We start from the raw sequence: 26,203 nt of genomic DNA, 5'->3' as shown, positions 1-26,203 counted from the left end.
AATAACATTATGAAAGGTAAGCCTAAACTATCTACAGTAGTCTACCTAGAGATTAGAGGCAGCCTGATGCATCTTTCAGTACTGAACAGAGAAAGAATATTGTGAAAAGGGAACCAGGAAATGGAAGTGATGGGAATATCAGTCTAATCAATAGGAGGCATATCCCATGCAGACATGCAACGTAATTCTTGCTAAACAAGTAAAGGAGATAAAAATGCAGAGATTCTCTGTTAACCTTTCCTACATCTATCACTCCTAGCGGCCAATAAGCTTACAGGGCAAAAAGTTGGTGCATGCAATGTTGAATCTTTCAACAAGTGGCAACCTTTACTTTGTACGAAATGAACAACTTGTTTTATATGGAAGGTGTAATTACAATATTTTGAATGAGGATAATCTTCTTTATACTGTATAGCCTCAACCTATACATTTTTAAACCAAACTCCAGAATCCCTGATTAGGGGTATATACAATTTTCATTTTAATCAACTAACACAGTGAATTTAGGCTGATACTTTGCCCTTATTTCTCTTGAAATAAGATCATACTGTATCATACGGTAACCAAGTATACCTTACGGTTTTTCCACCAATATTTCCTCTTCAGCTTAGCTGCGCTGGTTTCAAATTGTGAGGCCCCTGCTTGCAAAGCATCTGCTCGGTTGTCAAGTTCTGAGAGCTTCTGGTCTCTTTCTAGTACTTTGTCTACATTGACCCGCATGATGTCCACCACCTGAAATTGGCACAGCATTTAGTAAACCTACTTATAAAGTATTGAAATAGCATCCATTTTTCAACATCTGATGAAGGAAAGATAATTCTAAGATAAAGCACCATCTACTTACTGGAAAAAAGTATACAAGACAGTTTTACTTGAAAATTCAATCAAAGGTTGCCATAGGTTTATAGTGAGCAAACAGTTGAGTTATCAAGTCTACCAATACCATTTTTAATATTCCCTCTGGACGCAAACTTTAAAGGAAGGAAATGGAACTATGTCTGTTAGCATTGTCTAGTCTGTGCAGTGTCCAAAAGGCTAACAACTAATCATAGTCAGTATGTGATTGGGGAGGTTTCAAGGGGTAGGAGCTCAAGGAGCAGGGGCTTCAGAGTCAGGGTAGGAAGACACATTCCCATTGCCCTTCTGTTAATTTATTATAAAGGGTGGGAAGCACACAGAATTGAGCTACTGAAAGAGGGGAAATGATTGCACAAGTTCAGAGCACTCTTTTTATTATATTAAGAACATTTCCTGAATGGAAAAAGAAAAGATAAAGGTCAGACAATTAGCTTCTGAAGGGAGTAGGGAAGTATATGGAAACTGGATTTTATAAAGTAATGAGGGCATTTTCACATGTAATTTTGCTCAATAAGTGAAATAATCACAGTAAGTATTTTTATTTAAATCCTGAGTAAATGGAAAGATCAAATTTAAATGAAGAAATCATTTTCTAAATGAAAGTACAATGTGCTGTGACTCTAAATACTTCTAAAAAATGGCATCTTTCCATAACAATTTTCCCTCTGAGGAAAAACTTACTATTCTATTGTAATAACCAGCCATTTGGATCCTCCGATTTCCATAGTAAGACACTGTTTTCAGTTAATGGAAGGGAGATGATGTAATATTACTGTTTTGAAATCAGACAAAAACCAAATTGCTGATAAGAATTCAAGGAAATAGAAATATTGCCTTATGAGAAACAACAGGCTACTTGATTTGAGCTGAAGTTACTATAAGGATTACATTGAATATCTGCAGGTACCTACAAATATTTGCCCTCTAAACAGCCTGGACAAATCCAGTTTTTCCATTTTTAAAATTTATTCATAGCCACTTCACTTCCTATCTCTGTTCAGCATTATTTTTCCAGTGTCCTTTACTACATAGTACAGCTGTGCAAAACCAATTGGAAGGGTCCTTCGAAAATGGTTTTGCATGGGTGGACTAAATTCTAGACAATTGAAGATCACATAGGAAACACAATTTTCAAGTCACACAGCAAATCACATATAGCTACTTTCATCATAACATTTCTTAGTGGGCAAAAGAAGCCTTATTTGTATAGATTGTTTCTGATGAAAGTTCTTACAGAAAATATAACTTCCCTATGCAATGTGTATGAACACATGCTGCACTAGAAATTCTATGGTGTGAGTGTTTAGTGCCATCTAAGGGACTAGTTTAGTACCATCACATTGAGAGTACTATGAGTCTAACCCCCAATCTATTTCTGGATTCATGCATTGTGCAAAACCATTATTTGTTAACTGTGATTTTTTAACTACTGCAGTTAATTGAGCTGACATAATATAGTCAGCCATAAACCATGGTTTATTAGCCACAATGGCTTGAGTTATCACAATACGTTAAGTCAGAATTGAGGGGAAAATTTGCTTCACATGATGTGCTAATTTAGACAGTGATTGATTAATTATTCTGTACTTGTTTCAAGTTCCAAATATCTTCTGAAGAAAAATATTTGTTTCAAGGATGGTGTCAACAAGTCAGCTGTTTAGAGAATTTTCCTGTACCATAGAGAATTTGCATCTAAGGAAATCAATAGATATATTTGTACTTTGAGTACTAACTTCAGTACTCCCTTCTTTTATTGCATAGATAATATTTACAATGTTGATCCTTATGAATTAGTGTTATTTGGTTGGTGCTCTTACTTTCTAGAATTATTAGCTTTGCATACATGTTGAGTATTTTGCTACAGATTCATTCTCCAGTTACTTTTAAGTTCCAGAATGCCACATGTAAAATAAGTATGCTTAACAATTATTACTTGACCATAAGCTGTGGCTTGATTCACTTCCATGTTTTATCAACCCCATGTTATTGATTCAACACAGGGTCTGTTGTTTTTTTTAACTCACTACAGTTTGTAATGAATGTAATGCTGTCTGCTATTGAGAGCAGCTCAACACAGAAAGAAATAAAGAACCCAGTGAACAGTGGCTGAATGTTCTTATCCATTTATCCATCACTTGAGGAAATTAAAAAAAATGGCATCTCCATATAACAGCAATGCCTAATGTCAACTGCATACTCATTCCAGGTTACTGGCTGTGCATCCTGGGGAATAAGCAATTCCAAATTTAAAAATGGAATCATAGCATCAGTCATAATCACTAAATCTACAAAGGTGTTTTGGGTGAAGCTCACCTCATCCACTTGAGCCTGGGCCTGCTGCAGTCTCCGATTGCTGGTCATGTTGCTCTGAGAAGGAACTCCTGGACTGGAAGCAGCACTGACACCTTGGGAAGCAATTGCAGCTGACCTAAAGTAGAAATCAGCCAATATTTCACCCTTATCAGAAATGTCTTTAATTTGTTCTCTAGCTTCTTTAATGTTCCCATTTTTGAGACCCATCTTATTTAGCAATGTGACATCCGTATCTTAAGTTTACATCCATTTTCTTCTCCTGCCCTGCTTTCAAATCTGGTGTGAGAGATGTCCTGCTGTGAAGCTGTGGAAAAAAAAGTGTATAGGGAGGCAGCAGCTGGGAGGCTGGTACACTGGCAGCAAGCCCATCTCATCCCTAAGGCCCAACTTCACGATCAGGGTCTCATATCCAGTTATATATGGAGCAATGCCCCTGGAAGCCATCAGAGTTTCTCAGATGAACATAGCCACATCTCTGCCTCTGCTCTGGGGTCACAACTGGTGCCACACCTTCAATTCAGATTCTAGAAAAGGAGACACACAACTCCCATGCCCAACAGGGTTTTAGAAATGCATACCAGGTTGGCCCCCTCATCAATGATTTAATCATGTATCAGGTAGGAATTATTACAGATGGCTTTGCATTAAGTAGCAGCAGACAGGGAATAAGGCCACTGAAATTCTGATGACCAGGCACAGGGAGCTGCAACATGGCATTGGTACTAGGCACTGAAGCTGCCTTCCCCAACAGCAGCCTGCCCCCTATCTCCCATCACATCTCCCCACAGCCATCTCCCAGTCTCACTTCCATAGTGCAGGCAAAGAAGATGGCCAAAATGGCCACTGCCCCACATCAGCTGCAGGACACAGATGAGTTCCTTTGCAGGACAACCAACCTGCTCCCTTTCCCACTGCCATCCAATACATGGTCCCTTTCATTCAGATTTTTTTTAATTGACAGCTGCCCTGACAATGACCATTTTCCAGAGTTTTTATTTTAAGTTCCTAATGCAGCACTGACCTGAGCCTCAGTGCTGTGGAGGAGGATGGATCATGTCTTCTCCATATCAAATGGTCCCCCCATCACAAAGGAATGATCACAAATATTTTAAACCAGCACAACAGATATGAGCTGCACTTGTTACTTGCTCAGGGGAATCAGCCATAAATCATTACTCTAAACCAGTATTTCTCAACCTCAGCAACTTTAAGCTGTGTGGACTTCAACTCCCAGAACTCCCCAGCCAGGATGCTGGTTGGGGAATTCTGGGAGTTGAAGTCCACACAGCTGAAAGTTGCTGGGGTTGAGAAACGCTGTTCTAAACTAATACAGGTACTTCAATCTGCTCTTGTAATAGTCAACGTACCAAAAACAGACACTATACCTTTCACTCACAAAGAGAGCTTTGATCAGCTTATGTAATAAATACAAGAAAGACCCGCTGATGTTTTGCATTCATAGTCTATTACAACAGAAAAGCTTAAGCATAAGCAACTACTTCACAAAAAGAAAAGGGAAGCAACTGGTGCTTCCTGCCAGCAGCTGATAGCAGCAGCACAGGGACAGAATTCCTCTTACTTCTGGTGCCTTATGCTGCTCCACAGGCTAATCGCTTGTCTTGCCCAACTTTTAGTATTCCTGCTGGTGCCTGTGTGGCCCACTTCCACTTTCTATAAGCACAAGAGGAATCCAACATCGAACAAATTGAACTGGATGCTGATCTCTCATTGACTGCCAATAACATGCACAGAATTTAAAGACTTGATCAGTCAACTTAAAACAAGAAAAGCACCAGCTAAGATTCCATGTCATCTGAAGTAATCGGTTACAATTTGGAATGATGGATAACCAGTCGTAGCTTCCCTCTTTGCTGCCATAAATTGTACCACAATAGTCCCAAAGGACTGGGGAATAGCAATAACAGTCCCCATTTATAAAAAAGGGAAAAAGGATCTACCAACCAATCATCGTCCTATCAGTTTATTGAGTAAACTTAATGCTAAACATCTAAATGCAAAATTATTAGTCTGATTAGAATCTGAGCAAATTCTGGCAGAAGAAAAGGGTGGTTTTAGAGCTGACCATGAAAACTATACAGCCAAAGCAGGATCCTGCCTATATGCCCCCTTTCTTTACTTTATGTCTGCTTTTGATTCAATATCCAGTCAAATTGTGGGAGAAACTCATTAGCATTACAATAGACTGGCATTTACTATTGCTGTTATGTAAATTACATGAAAACTCTTGCCTAAGAATTTGATTTACCCTACAATGCCAGCTTACTAAAGCAGTGGGAGTGAGGCAGGATTGCATATTAGCTCCATCATTGTTTAGCTACTAAATAAACTCCCTGGTTGCCTGTCAAAACAATCTCAATTTCTTTCCTCCGAAGTTAGCTCATATGCCAATACTCTTGTACGCTGATGATGCAGTTCTCTTATCAGACTCCAACTGGCTTAAAACGCACTTTAAGATCTTTTGCTATCTACTGGAAGGATGAAAAGCTAGTGATAAGTTATAAAAAGAGAAAAATACAGTCCTTGTTAGTGACCACAACTGGGATCAGCAACTTGGCTGTTAAGTGAAGTGATCGCTAAGCGAAACCATGACTGTGCTTATGATCTTACTTCAGCTTTCCTTTGCTTTTCAGACCTGCAAAGGTCATAAATGTGAAGATTGGTCATAAAGTTACTTTTTCATCACCATCGTAATTGTGAATGGTTGCTAAATGAGTCAATTGCTAAATGAGACTACCTGTAATAGACTTGGCTAAGCACCCTAGAGCCCATGTATGGCAATTAAATGGCCACAAAATTGAGCAAGTAAAGATATTTAAATAGCTTGGAATCATTTTCCAGACCTCAGGTGGGAGAACTGCTCATTCAAACCAGGTAGCTCAGAATGCCCAAAATCAGCTTTGATGATTGGAATCTTTTATCAGTCCAGACCTGTTCTATTCCTGCAGCTTTAAAGCTATTTACTGCTAAAGTGTATTCTCAACTTCTTCAGTATAAATCTAACATGCCTTCTGAGTACCATGTAGTGTCCTCAATATTCTCCTTTGTAAGGTGGGAACAATTAAAATTGCAACTAAAATCTGTCTAATTTTCTTTGTATATTGGCTAAAGTTAAATTTTCTATTTGTGGGATGGACTCCTCTGATACTAAAATAAGATTATAATGCTAGGTGGAATAGAAACTTTACAGAAAAGATGCATTGTTACAGTCTCTCTCAGGAAGCCTTTCTGTCTCTGGGGTATAAAGACACCAACAGAGTATTGACACAGCATGTTCTGGATATGGAGGGAAATCAATCCTGCCTGCCTAGAAAAATTTTCCTGAAACATTATACTGATTATTTAGTTTTTGTTTTAATTGTGTATGCCATCCAGAGTCACATACAGGTTTGATGGGTGGCTATATAAATTCAATAAATAAATAAATAATTTTCATCAGAGTTTCCAAACTGAGGAGAGCCTTTAGACTGGCTCAGTTTAATACTTTACCCTCAGTTGTCTTGGAAGGAAGATAGAAGAAATGTCAGGGTCAGTCCAAGAACAATGTCGAGTCAGTGTATTCCAAACTCCAGTTCTTTATTGTTTTCACCATATAGACAGAATCTTGCCAGACTGAAGCTACTCTAACTGACCTAAGGGTAAATAACCTGGGAGATTCTAGGACAGAGCTGCCCTGAACCTCTTAACCAGGAACAGTCTCCGGACTGTGAATCCTCTTATCTGCCTGGTGTCATGTTCACTGATTCAATGTAGTTTATACATCGTAACATTTCACATGCCATGGCGTTGAGATGCGTTTGTGTTTGCGAGGGAGCTGCTGTGAGACCTTGTACCAAGCTCTGTATGTGAAATCAGTGCAACGGAATGTGTTTGGGTTATCTTCTCTGCTCAAGGACTTTTCCCGCAGACCATCAGAAACCATTAGGAGCACCTGGGATTGTGAACTTGAGAAGATTCTACCGGGGGAGGGATTTCATTTGCACCGAGGTTTTTAGTTTGAATTTGGTGTGCTTTCATCATTCTCAGCTTTCTCTGTGATCCTGCATACTATTCTTTAATAAATCAGATATCTTTGAATTCCTACTCATGAGTCTGATGGTGTTTTAGAATAGGCAACCATTACATAAAGCTGAGAATCCCCACAGTTGTACCGTTAGCTCCTACCAAGATCAGTCTCTTGTGAGGGGAAAATAGTTAACGATGGCTGAGTCAAAATCCACGACCGGGGGACTCGAGGAGATGGCTAGCTTGATGCCCGAGTCGACAGTCAAGAGCGGAGAACTGAATCTCACCACAGAACCTTCAGAATCCCAAGACTTGTCAAGGGATGAATCGAATTCCAATCCTGATTCAGAGGAATCTGACAACGGGGAAGAGCCAAAGCAACTGGCACCCAGCGAATTGCTTGCAGAGTTTATCACCTTGGATGAAGTGGGGGAACCCCAACCAGGGATGTCGGGGACATCCTGGAAGTATCGGTTCCCACTAACCCCAGACAAAGAATCTACTATGGTGTCAACTAAGAGGAAACCAGGCACGCGAAGGAGAGGGGACTCTCAAACCCCTGAGAGACTAAGAGTGGTGGAAGCCAAAATAGAATTGATGGAGTACATGTTGAAAAACCTGTCTTTGTCACTGGAGGGGCAGGGGAGACGCGGAGGAGATCCCAGCTTCCTGCAACCATCCCCCATCCTCCCATCCAGACCACCGGCAGAGCTGGGCCGGAGACAGCTCCAGGATGAATCTCCACCCTGCAGAGCCCAGCCATCAGTATCCCCACCCCGTAAAGGGAAAGCTACTGTAACCTGGGGCCAAACCACTCAAGTGCCTGCTGGTTCCACTCCAACCGGAGGCAAAGTGAGAGACTTTTCTGTCAAATTTGATGGGGATCCAACAAAGTTATCTTTCTTTTTAAGTAATGCTAAAAGTTATATGAGGCAGTTTGGGGCATGCTTCCCTTCTGAAGAGGCTAAAATAACTACCATTGCCACCAAGTTGAAGGGTCAAGTGGCTGACTGGTATGTTCAATTAAGTGATGCTGACTCCCCTGCACTTGATTATTTCGATGATTTCCTGTGGGCATTAAAGATGCATTTTGAAGATCCTCTGGCCAAGGCAAGAGCTAAGAAGGGACTGAAGGATCTTACCCAGGGCCAAATGTCAGTAGCTGATTACGCCCTAGGGTTTAAAGCTCTGGCTGGGAAAATCACTGACTGGTCTGAGTCAACTCTAATAGAGTGTTTTAAAGAGGAACTCAACTGGGACGTCCTGCATTGGGCGTTGTGTAGAGATGACCCCGAGTCATTGTACGACTGGATCTGTCTGGCAGGAAAGGCTGAGCACGCTCAGCATACCTTCATGCAAACTAGAAAATCTGAAAAACCACCTGCCACCATGAGAGGACCCCGAAGTGCTGCGACTGCTGCCCGGCCAAGCTATAGAGCCTGGGATGAGGAGAGAGATCGGCACTATGCGAGGGGCCAGTGTCTCCGATGTGGAAAGGAGGGCCATCGAGCAGCTGATTGCCCAAAAACCAAGGCTGGAGATCAAGCGGGGAAGCCACTGGCCAAATCGCCCCCCCCCCCTCACGGTGAATGACAGCAGCCAAAGGGACAGACGACGCTGAAGAAGTAATCTACTTCTCGGGAGAGGCTGAAGACAACTCTAAGGAGCCGGTGGGAAATGCCAGCCACCTGTCATGAAAGGCGCCAGCGGGCAGGTGGAAGAGGATGGGCGCGAAGATGCTATGGTGAGTGCTGACTGTCCCACTTTAGCAGTAAAAGTGAAATTGGGTTCCCACACAAAAACTACAGAGGTATGGGCTTTAGTTGACTCTGGGTGTTCCCGGTGTTTAATTCACCCTGATCTGGTTGCTGCTTTGGAACTGCCTACTTTCCCCCTCCAGCATCCTTTGATCTTCACACAGTTGGATGGTTCAACAGCGGGGGTGGGGGGGTGGGGGCAGCAACCCATTTCATTGGAACTGTGGCAATGCAAATGGGCAGCCACCGTGAGACTTTGAAATTCATTGTAGCACCTGTTGGCAATCCCTTAGTAATCCTGGGGATCTCCTGCTTGGCCTATCGAAGCTCCTATATAAACTGGGAGCACAGAACTGTTGACTTTTAAAGATGGATTTTACCAAGCTCCTACAGCGGAGATAGTTGCACGTGCGGGGGTTGGAAGGGCAGCGATTGCCACACCGCGCCCTGACTTGCCACATTTAGAAGGCTTGCCTGCTCAATACCAAGAATTTGCAGACGTATTTGGGGAGATGGAAGCAGATCAGTTACCCCCCCGCACCGGAAAACTGACTGTGCAATAGAGTTGGTCCCCAATGCTCAATTGCCCAAGCCAAAAATTTATCCGATGACTCAGAAGGAGCTCGAGGCATTACGGGACTTCTGTCTCTATTGTCAACAAGTACCCTCTGCCCCTCATGAAGGACATGTTAGCTCATTTGTCAAATGGCAAGATTTTCTCCAAGCTCAATCTTCGCGAAGCCTACTTCCACATTTGCATAAAAGCTGGGGATGAGTGGAAAACTGCTTTTAATTGCCCACTAGGATCATTTCAATACAAAGTCCTCCCTTTTGGTTTGGCAGGGGTGCCTGAAGTCTTCATGCAATTGATTAATGAAGTATTACATGATCATTTGTTTAAAGGGCTTCTGGTTTATTTAGATGATGTTCTAATTTACACTGAAACCAAGGAGGAACACGAACGCCTCCTTACAGGTGTTACGCAAACTTAGAGATGCCAGACTATGCCAAACTTTCCAAATGTGAGTTTCACGAAACCCAGCTTGACTATCTGGGCTATCGAGTGTCTGACCGGGGTATAGAAATGGACCCTGCAAAAATTCAGGCTATTCTAAGTTGGGAACATCCCAACACCCGGAGGCTATTACAAAGTTTCCTAGGGTTCAGTAATTTCTATTGGCAATTTACCAGGGGTTCACTGAGAGTGCTCTGCCTCTCACTGATTTACTCCGTACCAAGGGCTTGGGGGAGACACGCAAAGTAAAAAATCCTGGGGCAGTGCTGAATTGGACGCCTGAATGCCAAGGCAGCATTTGAGAAACTAAAAACCCTTTTCGCTGCTGAGCCTATTCTACAGCACCCTGATCCTGAGCGCCCCTTTGTGGTCCAAGTTGATGCTTCTGACTCCTCTACTGGGGCTATTTTGTTACAAAGGGATTCAGAAAATCACTTAAAACCCTGTGCTTATCTATCCAGGAAATTTTCTGAAACAGAACGCTGTTGGCATGTTTGGGAAAGGAGGCTTTTGCTGTAAAAGCAGCTTTAGAAACCTGGTGCCCTCTCCTTGAAAGCGCTAAATGCCCTTTTGAGGTTTGGACCAATCACAGGAATTTGGAAGCCCTCCGCACCCCACGACATCTCAGCCCTAAACAGATTCGCTGGGCTCAGTTTTACAGTCGCTTTGTTTGTTGTTTATTCGTTCAGCCGCTTCCGACTCTTCGTGACTTCATGGACCAGCCCACGCCAGAGCTTCCTGTCGGTCGTCAACACCCCCAGCTCCACCAGGGACGAGTCCGTCACCTCTAGAATATCAGATCCATTTAGTTTTCACGGCAAGAATACTGGGGTGGGTTGCCATTACCTTCCCCAGGGAACGCGTTTAGTCTGACCTCTCTGTCATGACCTTCCCGTCTTGGGTGTCCCTTCACGGTTTAGCTCATGGCATCATTGAGGTGCTCAAGCTCCAGCACCACGACAAGGTAACGATCCTTTGCTGAAGACAGTCACTTTAACTTGCAGTTTATTCCGGGAAAGAAAAACTTTCTGGCCTATGCTTTGTCACGTTTACCTCAGGACCTTGACCAGGTGGCAGATGTGGTTGGGACTGTTCTCACTGAACCACAACTGGGCTTGGTTGCTGCCACTCGGAGCCAGACCCGTGCGCAGGCAACCCCGCCCCCAGCACAGTCTGGGAAGCAGAAAGTGCAAGTTCCTTGTCAGTTACAGAAGGACTTTCTCCAGGCACTGAAATCTGACACTTGGTTGCTAGCTAATAGAGACACTGCCTTTATGTGCCTGAAACTTTAAGAGCTGATGTTTTGCAGCATTCCCATGATGATAAACTTGCTGGACGTTTTGGTTTTGTCAAAACCTTGCATTTGGTTCGCCGTCAATTTCGGTGGCCAACCTTAAGATGTGATGTAAAAAACTATGTTGCTTCCTGTCCTGTTTGTGCCATGTCAAAACGAAAAGGGGGGAAACCACAGGGGCTTCTACAGCCAGTGGCCAGCCCATCCCGCCCCTGGGACGAGATTTCTGTGGATTTCATTGTGGACCTACCTCCCAGTCAGAAGAAAACTGTCATTTGGGTTGTAAAGGATTTTTTCTCTAAACAAGCTCATTTCATTCCATGTGCATCCAGCCTGTCAGCCCCACAATTAGCACGCCTATTTCTCCACATCTACCGCCTCCATGGTAGCCCCTCCTGTTTAATTTCTGACTGCAGCACACAGTTTACTTCCCAATTTTGGAAATCATTTTTAAAATTGATTGGCACTAAACAGTCACTGTCCACATCGTCCCATCCACAGACTGATGGTTCTATTGAGATTTTAAATGCCATTCTTGAACAGTTTCTTAGAGTATACATTAACTACCATCAGGATGATTGGGTGGAGTTGTTACCTTTTGCTGAAGTTGCTTACAACAATGCTGTGCATCAAAGTACCGGACAAACCCCTTTTCGCGTGGTTTCTGGTCACGACTTTGTTCCCATCCCTGAACTGCCACAGCCCCCTTCCCAAACATGTTCTGTGCCCGACTGGGCTGTTAAACTATCTGATTCCTGGCCAGTAATTCAACAAGCTTTGGCTGATGCCCAGGCTGCTTACAAGTTTCAAGCTGATAAGCATCGTTCTTTACAACACGACTTCAAAGTTGGGGATCAGGTGTATCTATCTACTAAATTTATCAAATCACCTCAACCCTCTAAAAAACTTGCTCCCAAATTCATTGGTCCTTTTCCTGTTCATCTTGTCAGTCCAGTTACTGTTAAATTGGAACTGCCTCACAAATGCTTGCACCCTGTTTTCCATTGCAGCTTGCTTAAGCCTGTGCACCACTCACCGCGTTGGCACCCTCAGCCTCCTCCTCCTGCTCCAATTATGATTGACGGCCAACAACACTTTGAAGTCAAGGACATAGTTGATTCTCGCAAGCTTCGAGGCACCCTGCCGTATCTGGTCTGATGGAAACACTTTCCTCATCCTGAATGGGTGTCTGCCCATCATGTTAACGCTCCTGATTTAGTTAACCGTTTCCACCTTACTTATCCTTTGAAGCCTGCTGCTTAATGTATTCTTCATTTTGTGGGGGCAGTATGTCTTGTTCACTGATTCAATGTAGTATATAAATCGTAATGTTTCACATGCCATGGCGCTGACGCGCGTTTCTGTTTGGGAGGGAGCTGCTGTGAGACCTTGTACCAAGCTCTGTATGTGAAATCAGTGCAATGGAATGTGTTTGGGTTATCTTCTCTGCTCAAGGACTTTTCCCGCAGACCATCAGAAACCGTTAAGAGCACCTGGGATTGTGAACTTGAGAAGATTCTACGGGGGGAGGGATTTCATTTGCACCGAGGGTTTTTAGTCTGAATTTGGTGTGCTTTCATCATTCTCAGCTTTCTCTGTGATCCTGCATACTATTCTTTAATAAATCAGATATCTTTGAATTCCTACTCATGAGTCTGATGGCGTTTTAGAATAGGTGACCATTACACCTGGAATGCATTCCCTCCTTCCTGGGAATCAGCAGCAGTGCTGAAATCCACCACAAGAAAGTGCCATAAGCCCTTCAATTATGTCCATGTGATACAGGTGCTGGAGAATCTACTGCTCATGTGTTATTGTATTGCTGGTTTATAAGGATGTTGGAGTCCATTTTATTTCCCCTCATAAAATATCCAAATTGTGTTGATTTATTTTACATGCCCACAGTGGAGGAATGGATGGTGAAGATGACAGAACTTCCTGAGATGGTCAAATTAACAGCTTTAATTAGAGATAAGACATCGTCTAAATTTAATGTTGATTGGAATCCCCTTATTGACTTTTTGTGGGAAATAGAAACAAATGAAATTATGATGTATGGATTTGATGACAAAAAAAAGAAAAAAATAGATTATAGAAAAAATGTAAGTAATGGTGTAACCATAGAGTAACAGGTTAATTTACATTTTTATTTATAACTGCTGTAAAGGAAAATCAGAAGTCATTTCTTTTCTGTATTTCTTTTCTTTCTTTTTTCTTTTTTTTCTGCACTTTTAGCTCTATTCTTTTCCTATTTCCTTCTTTTTGCTTCTCTCTTTATTCTAAATATTAGTTCTTGATGGAGTTTTTTAAATTTTTCTTTTTAAAATTTTAATAAAGTTATAAGAGGAAGATTTATTTTACATGGAACTCCTTTTATCTGATCAGACAGAATCTAATTCTCTGGACATCACCAAATTTCTTTTTCCTGCTAGTAAAATCTGATGAGAGGTGATTGCTCCTCTGGCTTCATAAATATAGAAATTTTAGATTTAAGTCTTTCTTCCTGGCTTATGTACCTTAGATCTAACCACCAGTTTATAGTCAGAAATATAAATTTAATGGGAATTGCATAGTTATAGTATAGTATCACTTACAAAAGGAATATTATTTTATTTATTTTCTATCCTGCCTTTATTATTTTTATAAATAACTCAAGGTGGCGAACATACCTAATGCTCCCTTCTCCTCCTCTTTTCCCAACAACAACAACCCTGAGAGGTGAGTTGGGCTGAGAGAGAGGGACTGGCCCAAGGTCACCCAGCCGGCTTTCATGCCTAAGGCAGGACTAGAACTCTCAGGCTCCTGGTTTCTAGCCCATTGCCTTAACCACTAGACCAAACTGGCTTTTAGTCTTAAGAGTTATAATATTATTGGAAATAAACATATTGCCCTATTCTGTTATGTGACTGAACTTATATTCAAGCCCAGTGTTTCTGGTTTTGGCTATTTTGTTCTAATCGAATTGTTGGGTTGATGGTATAATGTTATGCTGGTCAATGATTGAAATAAAGGTGTGATTTGATTTGATATCTGGGTGTCCAAACTGTATAGTAACCCAAGGGTAGGAATCCCCAGGTCATTGTTGCCACTGTTTCTCACCCAGACTGACCAAACTGGAGTGGCCTATTGCAGACCTGTGAAAAAAAGATGTCTGTATTGCATCAGTACCCTTTTACTGTTTCTGTTCATTTGTGACAAAACTTTGGTACCGTGCTCCTTCTGTCCCCAATGTTTGCTTATTTGCAACTATCCAAGCAGCTTATACAGGAAGCAAACAGACTTAAAAGTAGAATGCAGCTTGAATCCTGCCACCCGCAACAATTCCAACGCAGGCTCAAACAACACCAGCTAAAAGTCCCAGCTCTCTGCCTAACTTCATTTATAAATTCTCCTCCTTTTCCCCATCATTCACAAATACTGTAAGGTGGATTGTCCATTAAGAAAGTAGCTGATGATTTTCACTAAGGAAATATCCACTATTCATCCATAGCCATTAGCAAGCCATCAGCTTAAATAAAGATTGCTGTGTTTGACACAGCAGCAAAGCTTTGCTGTTACACCAGATTTCATCACAGTTCCTTGCATGATGCCCCCCAAACAAAACAAAACCACTTTAAATGTTTTTCTTTTTTAAAAAGCAATATACTATTAAATTATCAGGAATATTAAAATTTGATGAAAGCTTGTATTTCAAAACTGCATGAATTGTAGTTTTGGAACAACTGTTGCAAAGGATCACTATATCAAAATCTTTCCAAACTTAATTTAGAATACAATAAAATTCCATTTGGGACCACTACATCCTATCTGTGCCCTCAGATATTCAAGGATTCTACCTGTAGAATTCTTGATCAGGTAGAAAAATCACTTGATCTGCCTCCTCCAAATTATCCTTTCAGTGTTGTGCTTCTCTATATTTTGTGATGCAATTCTTGTCTCAGAAATGCCTGTAAAATACTTTAGGATAAAACAATGTATGAATTGTGGTAGAATATGTATTTTGAGAGAAGATTAAAAAAAGGTAAATTTAAACATGATTTTGGGGTAGCCTTTTTTAAACTGAACACTAATGTTAGAGCCAGTTTGGTGTGGTCAAGGCACCAGGCTAGAAACCAGGAGACTGAGACCTCTAGTCCTGCCTTAGGCACAAAGCCAGCTGGGTGACCTTGGGCCAGTCACTCTCTCTCAGCCCTTGGAAGCAGGCAATGGCAAACCACTTCTGAAAATCTTGCCAAGAAAACTGCAGAGACTTGTCCAGGTAGTTACCAGGAGTCACCACTGACTCCAAGCCACACACACACAAAAAGTGACAACTGGGCAAAACAGACATATGAATGACATACCAAAATTGACATGGGACACAATATTATGTATTTACAGTATGTATTTGTTTATTTGATTTATATAGCTCCCCACCTAGCACATGATTCAGGGCAGCATCCATCATTAAAGAACAATAATAAATTAAATAAAACTACATAATGAAAGACATAAAAGCACAAACCCAAACAGAGCATATATACAAAAAAAGTGCTGGGTGGGGGGAGAAATCATCCAACATGTCATACCTCCCCCAGAACCAATGTTTGAAGAAAAAAACAGATCTTTTTTGCCTTTCCAAAGGCAGGCCAGATGGGGGCCAGCCAAATCTCGGGGGTGGTAGTGGTGTGAGGCTGTTCCAAAGGACAGAGGCAGCAACAGAAAGCATCTCTCCTGGGTCTCATCAAATGAGATTGCCTAAGTGACAGGACCTGGAGCAGGCTTGGTCTGTCAGATCTTGCTGGATGGGCAGAGATAATTGGTGTGCAAATCGCTTGGTGCTGCACCATGAAGGGCTTTATAGGTAATAACCAGCACCTTGAATTGCACCTGGAAGCAAGGTGTTACGTGGGTATCCTGAAGTACAGCATTGTGACAACAAGGAAATAGATAAATAATAAAAACTTCAGATTTTCCTTTCTATTTATTTCCTCCATGAGTTCAAGGAGTACATGGTGCCCATCCTTGCTCTTTCCCCATTCTATCATCGCAACAAACCCATGACTTGCTTAGCTTGTAATACAGGGAATGGTCCAAAATCACCCAGTGTCAGCCCTTCAAGATAGGCCAGGTCAGGAAACAGACACTGCAGTATTCCAGGGCAGAATAACAGAAACTTGAAAGCCTGTCAGAGTGTCTATTTGCCCCATCTATACCAAACAGTATTAAGGCATGGCTATTAGCATTTCTTTCTGCTTTCTCAGCTAGAATTGTCATTTTTTCCTCCCTTAGCAGCTCATCCCTTCTTTCATCAAATTTATCTCTCCATTCCTTTACACCCAGAAGGCTTCAGGGCTGAGTAAGGATTTGGATTGGATCTTCTCAGCCAAATCAAGCACTCCAACTTCTACTGTTCTTTCTATGGCAGATCTATAGAGATCTTTCAAATTCTGCTACCCTCGATGCTTTGGACATTGGAGAAATTGAAAGTCTCAGAAAAGCTATTCGGTGCTTTTCCCCCTCTCTAAAGCTGAACCAGAAATGCCTGAGACACGTAACGAGAAATAGGATGTGTTCACACAACACACCTAATCTGGATATAATTAAACCATTGTACGTAATACACTGAGCCATCAACTAATCAATTGAGCTGGATTGACATAACATACTGAGCCACAAAAAAAAAAAAAAAAAAAAAAGCTGAAAAATAAACTAGTAGCAACTAGAACTTGAACTGACCTTATTAAATCTGTTGTGTGAATCACTTGTTTTGCCAATATTGGTAATTATTTTAATAATTAATTTTAATGTTTTTTAAAATCTCAATTTAAGATTAATTTTATTGTCATGCTTTATGTTCTTTATTGTTTTATTTTGCCTAGTCTTTCTTTGGAATAAAATGGAAAGTAGGGTATACATTCAGAAATAAATAAATAAAAATTATCTACAATTTTCAGGATTGCTGATAGTGAAAAGTGGAGCATAAATATTTTAAACAAACAGGCTAAATAAAGGATATAGACAATAGCCTATCAAAACTTCTGCAAGCTTCATCTAACAGTAGTCCTACTGGATAAGACTTGAAAGAAAATAAAACCCTCAACACTGTTTAGCAACTCCTTTATGAAAACCATGTTTGCATATTGCAATCATTTATAGAAGAATGAATATAAATTCTGCATGCAGTATTTTAAATGCGACCACATGATCCCATTTAAATGGGATCAGTTTCCAAATCCCATTTATGTGTAAAAGCCTGTCAATTTACAGCTGTATAGAGAGAAACCACTGCACAGGTCATCTCTATTTCACATGAGAATTTAAGAATGTGCCCAGCATCTTTGCAGCAAATTTATTCATTGATCTGCTGTTTCACCCCTCCCTTTTCGTGCAACAATTCAGAGCTTAAGTATCTTGGCCAAGTTGTACTAAGAATTTTAAGAGTGTATATTATTAATAAGAGGAAATTATTGTTTGTTTCAAGCCTACTGGAAGTACAGAGCAAGTTGTTTTCCATCTCAAATTTGACCTTATAAAAATATCCCTTTGGGTGGCTATGACAGACGAATTCTGTGCTACTGGCTGGACAGAAGCTAGCAAGTCATCCTCACACCCTCTCATCTGGCAGTTCCAAATGAGTCCTCACTTCCACTGGTCTGTGACTCACTGCATTTTTGTTAAAAGATCTCTTGTCAATTCAGAAAGCCTTTTCAATTCCACCTGGAGATCTTGAGGTTTGAATCTGGGATCCTATGCATGCAACTCTTTTGCTGTTATGACCATTCACTCAGAAGTTACGAATTAGTACTGACAATGATCATGACTAAATTCTATGGATGCATCAAGGAGGTGATAGCAGAACGCAAGTCTATTTAATATCCAATATGCTGTGCATCAGAATAGGATATGATATATTCCAGCCAGGTTTTATTCCTAATCAAACCAACACCAATACAATTAAAAGATGATTTGGTGGGTTGTGGGAGTGGAACACATAGCAAAACATGGGGTGCACACATATTCCAGTACAGGATAATACTGATCACATAGTCCATGGTTTAATATATTGAGTGAATCCAGAGTACTAAGGTTTAATCACTAATCATGATTAAACAAATGATAACTTAGTGCAGTGTGTGAACAAAGGAGAAGAATATTATATTGGTCCTGAACACTTTGGAAGGAATTCAGTAAATATGTGACAAAACTACTTTCTGTATAAACCTCATAATGATAGTTCGAATTGTTCAGTGGAGCAGCATAAAAGTGCTGACAGAATTTGTACAGTGAAGTCTGTAACACTATATACACTATCACTTAAAAATACAGTCCTGTAAAGCAAAGGTGTGGATATAAGCAGTGAATACATTTACACCAAGGACTTGTCAGCCACACATTTTGTATGGCATGAAAAAAGTGTAAACTTATGATAAACCACTAGCTCTTCTTCAAAAAATTATTCACACAGTTAACCCTTGGATGGCTTAACTTCTTCTTAACCTTGAGAAAAACAAAGGGAAATACAAATCAAACCAAATACTTGCTGACCACTTTTAATAATTGTACTCCATAAATTCATTACATATACAATTTTAATAGACAATGCTGAGGAAAGATACATGCAAATCTACATGGTAAGTTCCATTTGTACATGTCTTTTCCCAGGTCAAAGAGCACATTTATATTCCAGCCAAACAATTTTTAAAAAATGAATGTATTTCTTGATTTAAGTGTTTTTCATGTATTGTTTTATTCCAGCCCTTTTGGTGGATTCATCCCAAATAAACACATTCAGTTTATTGGATAAATATGTTATTTTTCTCATGACTGCATTTATAGTTCTTAAATCTACACCACTGGGAACGATAAGGCAAGGGAGTGGCTGATATTGGCATTAAAAAAAAATAAAATGATGTATAATTGTATTAAATGAATGATAAATTGCTGTGGCCCTTCATATTTTATTGATTTTTCAAATTTCTATCACCGCCTATCTCCACCACAACAGAGGGACTCTTGGAGGTTTGCTTTCAGCCAGGGATATCTGCAGGATATAGTCAAAAACATCAAGATCAGTACCTGTGAAGGTCTGATCAAAGCTCTGCACATTTACATGCATCATACATGCAATGCTCATAAAAAACAGGCAAAGCCATTTGACCTTTTTGACCATACTGTACCGACATCTCTGCTCCCAGCACTTCTTATTACTGACCATGCAGACTGAAGTTGCTGGGAAGTGCAATTCAGCAACATCTGGAGATGAAAAACTTACTAACTACCCTCCATCAATGTGCATGTAAAAAAATAAAGGGAGCCTCCTGGGTAGTCCAGGCCCATCATCTCTTGCAAATTAGTTAATAAACATTCAGGAACACAAGGTAACGAATGATGAATGATTCATTATTTATTACACATGGATTAAAAGGATTCTTTTCTGTGAAGAAACTATAGGAGATGCCCTTGATGCTGCTATGATCAAGCCAGCTGCAGAAGTTCAAAACCTATGCAGCCTGCATCATCCAATAAGATGTCACTGTTATCCAAGAGTAACAGTGGAAAACAATGTGAGTCCTGCACATAACAGGTAACAGAAAGTTATGATGCCAGTAATGGAAGTTTGCATCCAGTTAGTGACTCATTCCCTGGAAAGCACTCATAGCACAGATTCTGTATATGATTATAGCCCATGATGCTACCAGACGAGACAGGGAGTGAAGTGGCACAATGAATCCAGTTCTAGCTTGCCTATCTTAGACAGCTACACATTTCTTTTACAGCCCCTTGATGTTAACATTTCCAACTGGTTTGGGGTTAGAAAAGTCCCAAAAGTTTCTGTTTATTTCTTTCCTTGACTTTAAAAAGATTGTAAATATGCTTTACAAGAATCCAGGCAATTCACAATGGAGGATTTGCTGCTTAGCAGTAACATCCCAATATATCAAATACAATAACAAACTACATATTGCTTCTGCTTCTAACATTCAGCCAAATATTGGGAAGAATCAGCATTCTTAATTCCAAAACTTTGGAGATATAGAAAGAACTGAGGAGAAAGTCTGCCAAGGGGGAACTCCCAAAGAACCCATGGAGGGCCATGCATGCTCAATGGCCATGGAATGCAAAGTGATTATTAGGGTAAAAGTAGATAGATAGATAATTAGATAGATGATCTAGATAGATAGCAGATGAGCTGAGAAGGGGAGTAGAATATCACAGAGGAAGGTATATGTAGCTGGAACAATAAATAGAAATGCTCAGCAATGTAACATTTTATTTCTGGTCCCATTTTTATTCATATTAAAGATCCACCACATTAATAAAACAGTGCTCAGTTCTTTAACAAGAAATACAGGTAGTCTTTGTTTAGTGCCTGCTACATACAGTGACTGTTTGCAGTTACGACAGTGATGAAAAGGTCCAATACCCCATTTTGCAACAAATGCCCACATTTATGACCTTCTGTAAAGCAAAGGAAAGCTGAAGTAAGATCATAAGCACCGTTGCAGTTTCATTTAGCAACTGCTTCACTTAATGACTGAGTTGCCAGTCCCAATTGTGGTCGCTAAACAAGGACTATTTGTACACAGAGAAAGCAACTGAAGACTGTAATGGTTCAGAATTAATAGAACAGGGTTTCTCAACCAAGGTTCCATGGAACCCTAGGGTTCCACAAGAGGTCACTAGGGGTTCCCTGGGAGATCACAATTTATTTAAAAAATTGTTTCAAATTTGGGCAACTTCATATTGAAGAGGTAAGTTTCATTTTTTTTTTTTTAGTTTAAGAACACTGTTAATGCATATATACAGGCCTACACACGAAACAAATATAATAATTTTGTAACTTGTGGCCTATATTTGAGCCTGAATGTACAGAGGTTCCCTGAGGCCTGAAAAAATATTTCAAGGACTCCTCCGGGGTCAAAAAGTTGAGAAAGGCTGGAATAGAACATTGAAACAAATCTATTCTTTTAAAAAAATGCCTATTAATTATAAACACTCAAACATACTGATATATGTATGCATCTATTTCTTTGCGGTAATTTTTTTGAAATTGAACAATTACAGTGGTAAAACTTTCAGGTCCTTGGTTTGGTTTTATATTCAGAAAATTTGCCATTGTTATAAGGATTGACTACATATACCTTACATCCACAAAGTATCTTTGGTTCCATGTTCTTTTAACAAATGTTCTTCCTCTTTTTGCTCCTATTACCTATCAAATCTCCTTTTTCTCTAATAACTGCTGATAAATAAAGTATACTTAATTACAAACAAACAAATAAATAAGATGTAGGTGCTTATCTTGGCCAGTGAGGGCAGCTATTACCCTTCGCATACACATCTAAGAATGCTTCTGAGAACAAGTACAACACAGAGGACACACACCAATCTGAGATGCATCCTGTTGGGTATGTTGTTCAAGAAAAAATGGAAAAGCTTTTGATTGTTTGTCTTTTATTGTTGGGGACAAGGAAAAACCTCAGCTATTTTGTACTGAAAATCAACTTCGTAATATCTATATGTTTTGACCTCCTACATATTAATTCACTCTTCTGTGGCATAACATCTCTTAAAATTGGTTCAAACACTCCCCAATTCTATTAGAAACACTTCTGGGTTGCATTTCATGCAGAAAACTCCAAAATATTGTGGGGCTTAGTGATTTCCTATGGACTTGAAGAAGTGGGATAGGAAGTGTATTGATGATTTTGAACTTTGGTGTTAGAGAAGACTCCAAGCGTACAGCCAAGAAAACAAACAAACAGATCATTGAACAAATCAACCTAGAGTTGGAGAAGACTCCCAAGAATACTGTGGACAGCCAAAAAAACAAACAAATAGATCTTCAAACAAATCAACCCAGAGCTCTCACTCAAGACACAAATGACCAGGCTCAATTGTTTCTATTTTGGACACTATGTGAAGACTTAGCTATCTGGAGAAGGCTGTAATGGTGGGAAAGGTGGAAGAAAAGACAAGAAGAAGATGACCAGCAGCAAGGTGGTGAGTGCATCATTGGTAGATCTGAAAGACCAGGTTAGGGAGATTGTCAAGGAGAAAATCTATCTATATAGTCGCTAAGAGTCAACAATGATTTGATGGCACATAATCAATCAATCGTGATTTTCTGAAGTGCCATTTGGTTTTCACATCAAGATCATCTGCAGTAGAGTAGTAGACTAGCTGGAGTAGAATAGTGAGTGCTGGATCACAGGTTGAGAACCACTGATTTAAAATAGTAGAACATGCTAAGGGAGCACTATTTTCGTATTAGTAGTAGTAACAATAATGAATACAAGAAATCATTAGGATATTTGGTTAGGAAGGGTACAGTATAGGCTGTTTCAAAAACCTGGCACTGGGTACAGATATTTGAAGCTACAGAGGATCAGTAGGATATTTTTGTGTTGAATAAATACTGTATGGTCATACTGGAATACAGAGAAAACAAGATAAATCTAGCTGAAATACTAGTCTTATTAGTACAGTTTATGTAATTCTACAGCAGGAAATGGGTGCCTTAATCACCACAGAACAGCTCACACAAACAAAAGTATTTGACATCATCCTGTCTTCTTACATACACAGAGCTAGGCAACAACATCAATAGAGGAACTGCAGGACAAGTTCATAAATGCTAGAAAGGTACAGGGGATTACATTAAGCCCAGCAGAATCTGGAAAAGGCAGATGCACAGTTAAACCACTGTGCAGAGACTCAAACATGAAACAAATTTACATAGACTTCCAAACCTCTTGTTATTCAGAAAGCTACTGTAAGGGAAGAAATATGCTAACTGATATTTGTGTTTGGCTTCTTGGATCAATGGGATGAGTCTTCCAGTCACATGGCATTAAATGCTTGTCTTGGCCACCTGAAAACCATAATAATGAACATACATAACACATATTGTGAAAATACTAAAGACATATAAAACATGCTGAGCAACCCAAAGCATATTTACAAAGAAGGAAATTGCACTGCACCATTTTTAATGTTTTGCATTAAGGTAAAACAATACTAGAACATGTCTTTTTTCACTGGCATAGACTTAACAGGGCTAAAACAATCGGCTCTTAAGATTTACATATAAATATTTACTATCTGCTGTTACTTTTAGCTCCTGAGTTCTGGAAACTAGCTTGTGCAAACATATGCACAAAAGCAATTAACTTTGTGAAATATATGAACCTGTGATAGTTAAACTGGTACCCAAATGTGAGGTTTCCTTGTATAGGCTGCCAGTCCCCTGCCAAGTAATTGATTTGCCAGTTATTTTCCAAACACAATAAAAGATTTTAGGTTAATTTTTAAAGACCTGATTACCCGAGAGACCACCTATTTTGTATGAACCTGTCCAGGCCCTTAGATTAGCATGAGAAGTTGTCATAATGATGCCTGCAATTTCACAGGCCAGTTTGTCAGACAAGCTGGCAAGACATTTTCCTGTATTATTCCCAGTTGTGCTTGGTGTATATTATCTGCATCTTTATGAGAGGCCTCAAGAACTTCTTCAGTCATGACTTTTAAATTGCATTGATTATTTAGTTGTGATTAACTAATATTTTTAAACTGTAAATTATTATGTATTGGTATTTTTACCGTCTGTTGGTAGCTTTGACTATTCCAGGCAAAACAAGATGGGATATAAATGGAAATAATACATACATTTGTTAAATACCTGTTAAAATACATTTAACAACTCTTATTGTACAGTAGAAGTGCTCTACTTTATCTTTTCAAACATTTCAACAACTATTAAAAAAGACTATTTTGTTCAACAATTAATGTATCTCCTTTAAAAGATATCTGTCTATCTATCTATCTATCTATCTATCTATCTATCTATCTATCACAAGCATAACTAATTAAAATCTAATTAACTCAAGAGCTGGGAGCAGCCTAGAGCATTAGGAGATTTTCTTATTCACATTTGGTGACTTTCAGATTATTAAGGTAAAATGTTGGAAACATAATATTACAACTTATAACAGGGTTCAGAATTCTAAGACCTAAATTTCCAGAATATTAATTTGTGGCTAACTCTGCACTTGATTTTTTTTATGGACACCCATGAATCTAGGCAAAATTAAAAGGCAAAGTAAATACAAAATGTCTGAGTTCATCTGTAATTTTTTCCTGTCCCCGGAGAGGAACCAGAACCCTGGATTTATATCACTAAATGCTCAGATCAAAAGAATGTTGAGATCAGATCAATAAAGAACTGCCTTTCTACATATTCTAACTGTAAAATGCTAGGTGAAACTTTCATTGAAGAATAAATATACAGCTAATTAAACAAGTAAAAATATAAACCAAGTAAATGTTCACTATTAATCAGAACAAGAGTCTATCTACTTTCTAATCTGAAGACTGGCACATCTCCAGTAGTAATGCCAGTTAAGGTCCTTTATTGAAAAGGCTAAGGGGAAAGTATGTATTTTACCACTGAATTCTGGCTCTTTTTACTGGGGAGAGTTCTGTGGATTCCAGATAGCTGCATAACAAAATGTCTTCTGATTGATTTATTCGCTTCCTTTAAATCCACAAGAGGCAGGTGAGAAATGGTTTTACACATCATGGGGTGCTAATCTGATCCAGTGCTGAAAATGAAGCCACCAGATGACTATTTTGCAAGACATCAAACTGTGATATGTATGGGACTCATACTATGTTACTCAGAATCTGATGTTAAAGAATTTGAGTGCCCATAAGGGCAGTCTATAACGAGCTTGCTTATTTATTGATGGACTTTCCAGTAGAGGCTTATCGTTTTCCTCTTTTTCAAATGGAGGTTATCTATTCCACAGCAACCCTCTCCTGTCATTTTTTGTAAGTCTATATATGGGGGTGGGGTGGGGGATGGGGGAACATGACTATACAAGAGCCCAAATAGCAACTTTTCATCACAGTCATGGACTTTCTGGGCATTATGCATATTTTTACAAATAAAATCTCTTATAAGGAGGAAATATATAATGTACACAGCAAAAAGTGTTAAAGGGTGGAATAGTTTTGAGAGGAAATCCCAAATCACTGGAGCCTTGCAGTCCTGTACTAGAATGAGGAACACGCCCATATATAAGCAGAGTATTCTGAGTTTTTCAGCACCATAGGTGCTGGATAGCGCCCGAGCGCCACTTTGACAACACCCGCTCTCTCCAGCCCTCATTGTGGACTGTCCGTTCGGAGGCTTCTTTCCCCGATTTAATCAAGATTTACTTACATTGTTTGTTGCTTGATGATTTAGTCTTGGTTTTCTCTCTCTAGTCGTTAGCAAAGATGGCTTTCTAACCGTGCTTCTGAGGCAAACCACCTCTTAATATTGTAGACACTGTTGCTGTGGAGGAGACATCAGCTACTGAGCATGTCCGCGCCTCATCTCTCCCTCTCCCACCCGAGAAGAAGTGCCAAGGCAAAGCTTTCTAGCAGTTGCTATCCCGGGAAAAGCTTTCAAGGAAGGCTCAGTGTCATTCTTCTCTTCTGTTCTTCTTCAGAAAGAGAGATTACTCTGCTGGGTTTGAGAAGAGATCTAGTTACCGAAGTGCAACATTCTGTGCTCTGACTCATTTTATGACCTTTTGGGTTTTTTTTTCCTTTTTGTGCAAAAGTCTTCATTAACCCTATGTAATTTCTCCTGCACTTTATTTATCCTTCATAGAATTTTTTTAAAATTGGGATCATATTAGAGCTGCCACATGGAAACATTAGGTAAAATCCAATGACGCTGTTATCACAAGGTGTGAAATCCTAGTTTAAACACAAGGTGCATGACACAGATGGTTCTGGACTTTAAAATTTCATATTTGCTTTTTGGTATTCCTTGCTTCCTCCTTAAATTTCCTTTACACAAAGAAGTAGATGTAAGGGAGAGATTTTAGGTAAACGTTTCGTGTGTGTGTGTGTGTGTGTGTGTGTGTGCGCGTGTGTGAAGTTTTTATTGAAGATTTTTATATAGAT

The 26,203-nt window shown here is 39.8% G+C and overlaps 1 protein-coding gene across 1 annotated transcript; it reads right to left on the bottom strand.

Moving 5' to 3' along the window:
- Window positions 1-552: 552 nt before the first annotated feature.
- On the bottom strand, window positions 553-25,626 carry LOC134500450 (vesicle-associated membrane protein 2-like). Its single transcript, XM_063307785.1, has 3 exons — window positions 25,470-25,626; window positions 3,172-3,286; window positions 553-732 (listed from the first exon to the last, which is right to left on the bottom strand). Coding segments are annotated over exons 1-3 (297 nt in total). The 5' UTR covers window positions 25,472-25,626.
- Between the last annotated feature and the right edge of the window lie 577 nt (window positions 25,627-26,203).

The sequence above is a fragment of the Candoia aspera genome, chromosome 6, assembly GCF_035149785.1.
Source record: "Candoia aspera isolate rCanAsp1 chromosome 6, rCanAsp1.hap2, whole genome shotgun sequence".
Lineage (NCBI taxonomy): Eukaryota > Metazoa > Chordata > Lepidosauria > Squamata > Boidae > Candoia > Candoia aspera.
Note: the sequence above shows the minus strand (reverse complement) of the source record. Positions and strands in the feature narration are given on the sequence as shown.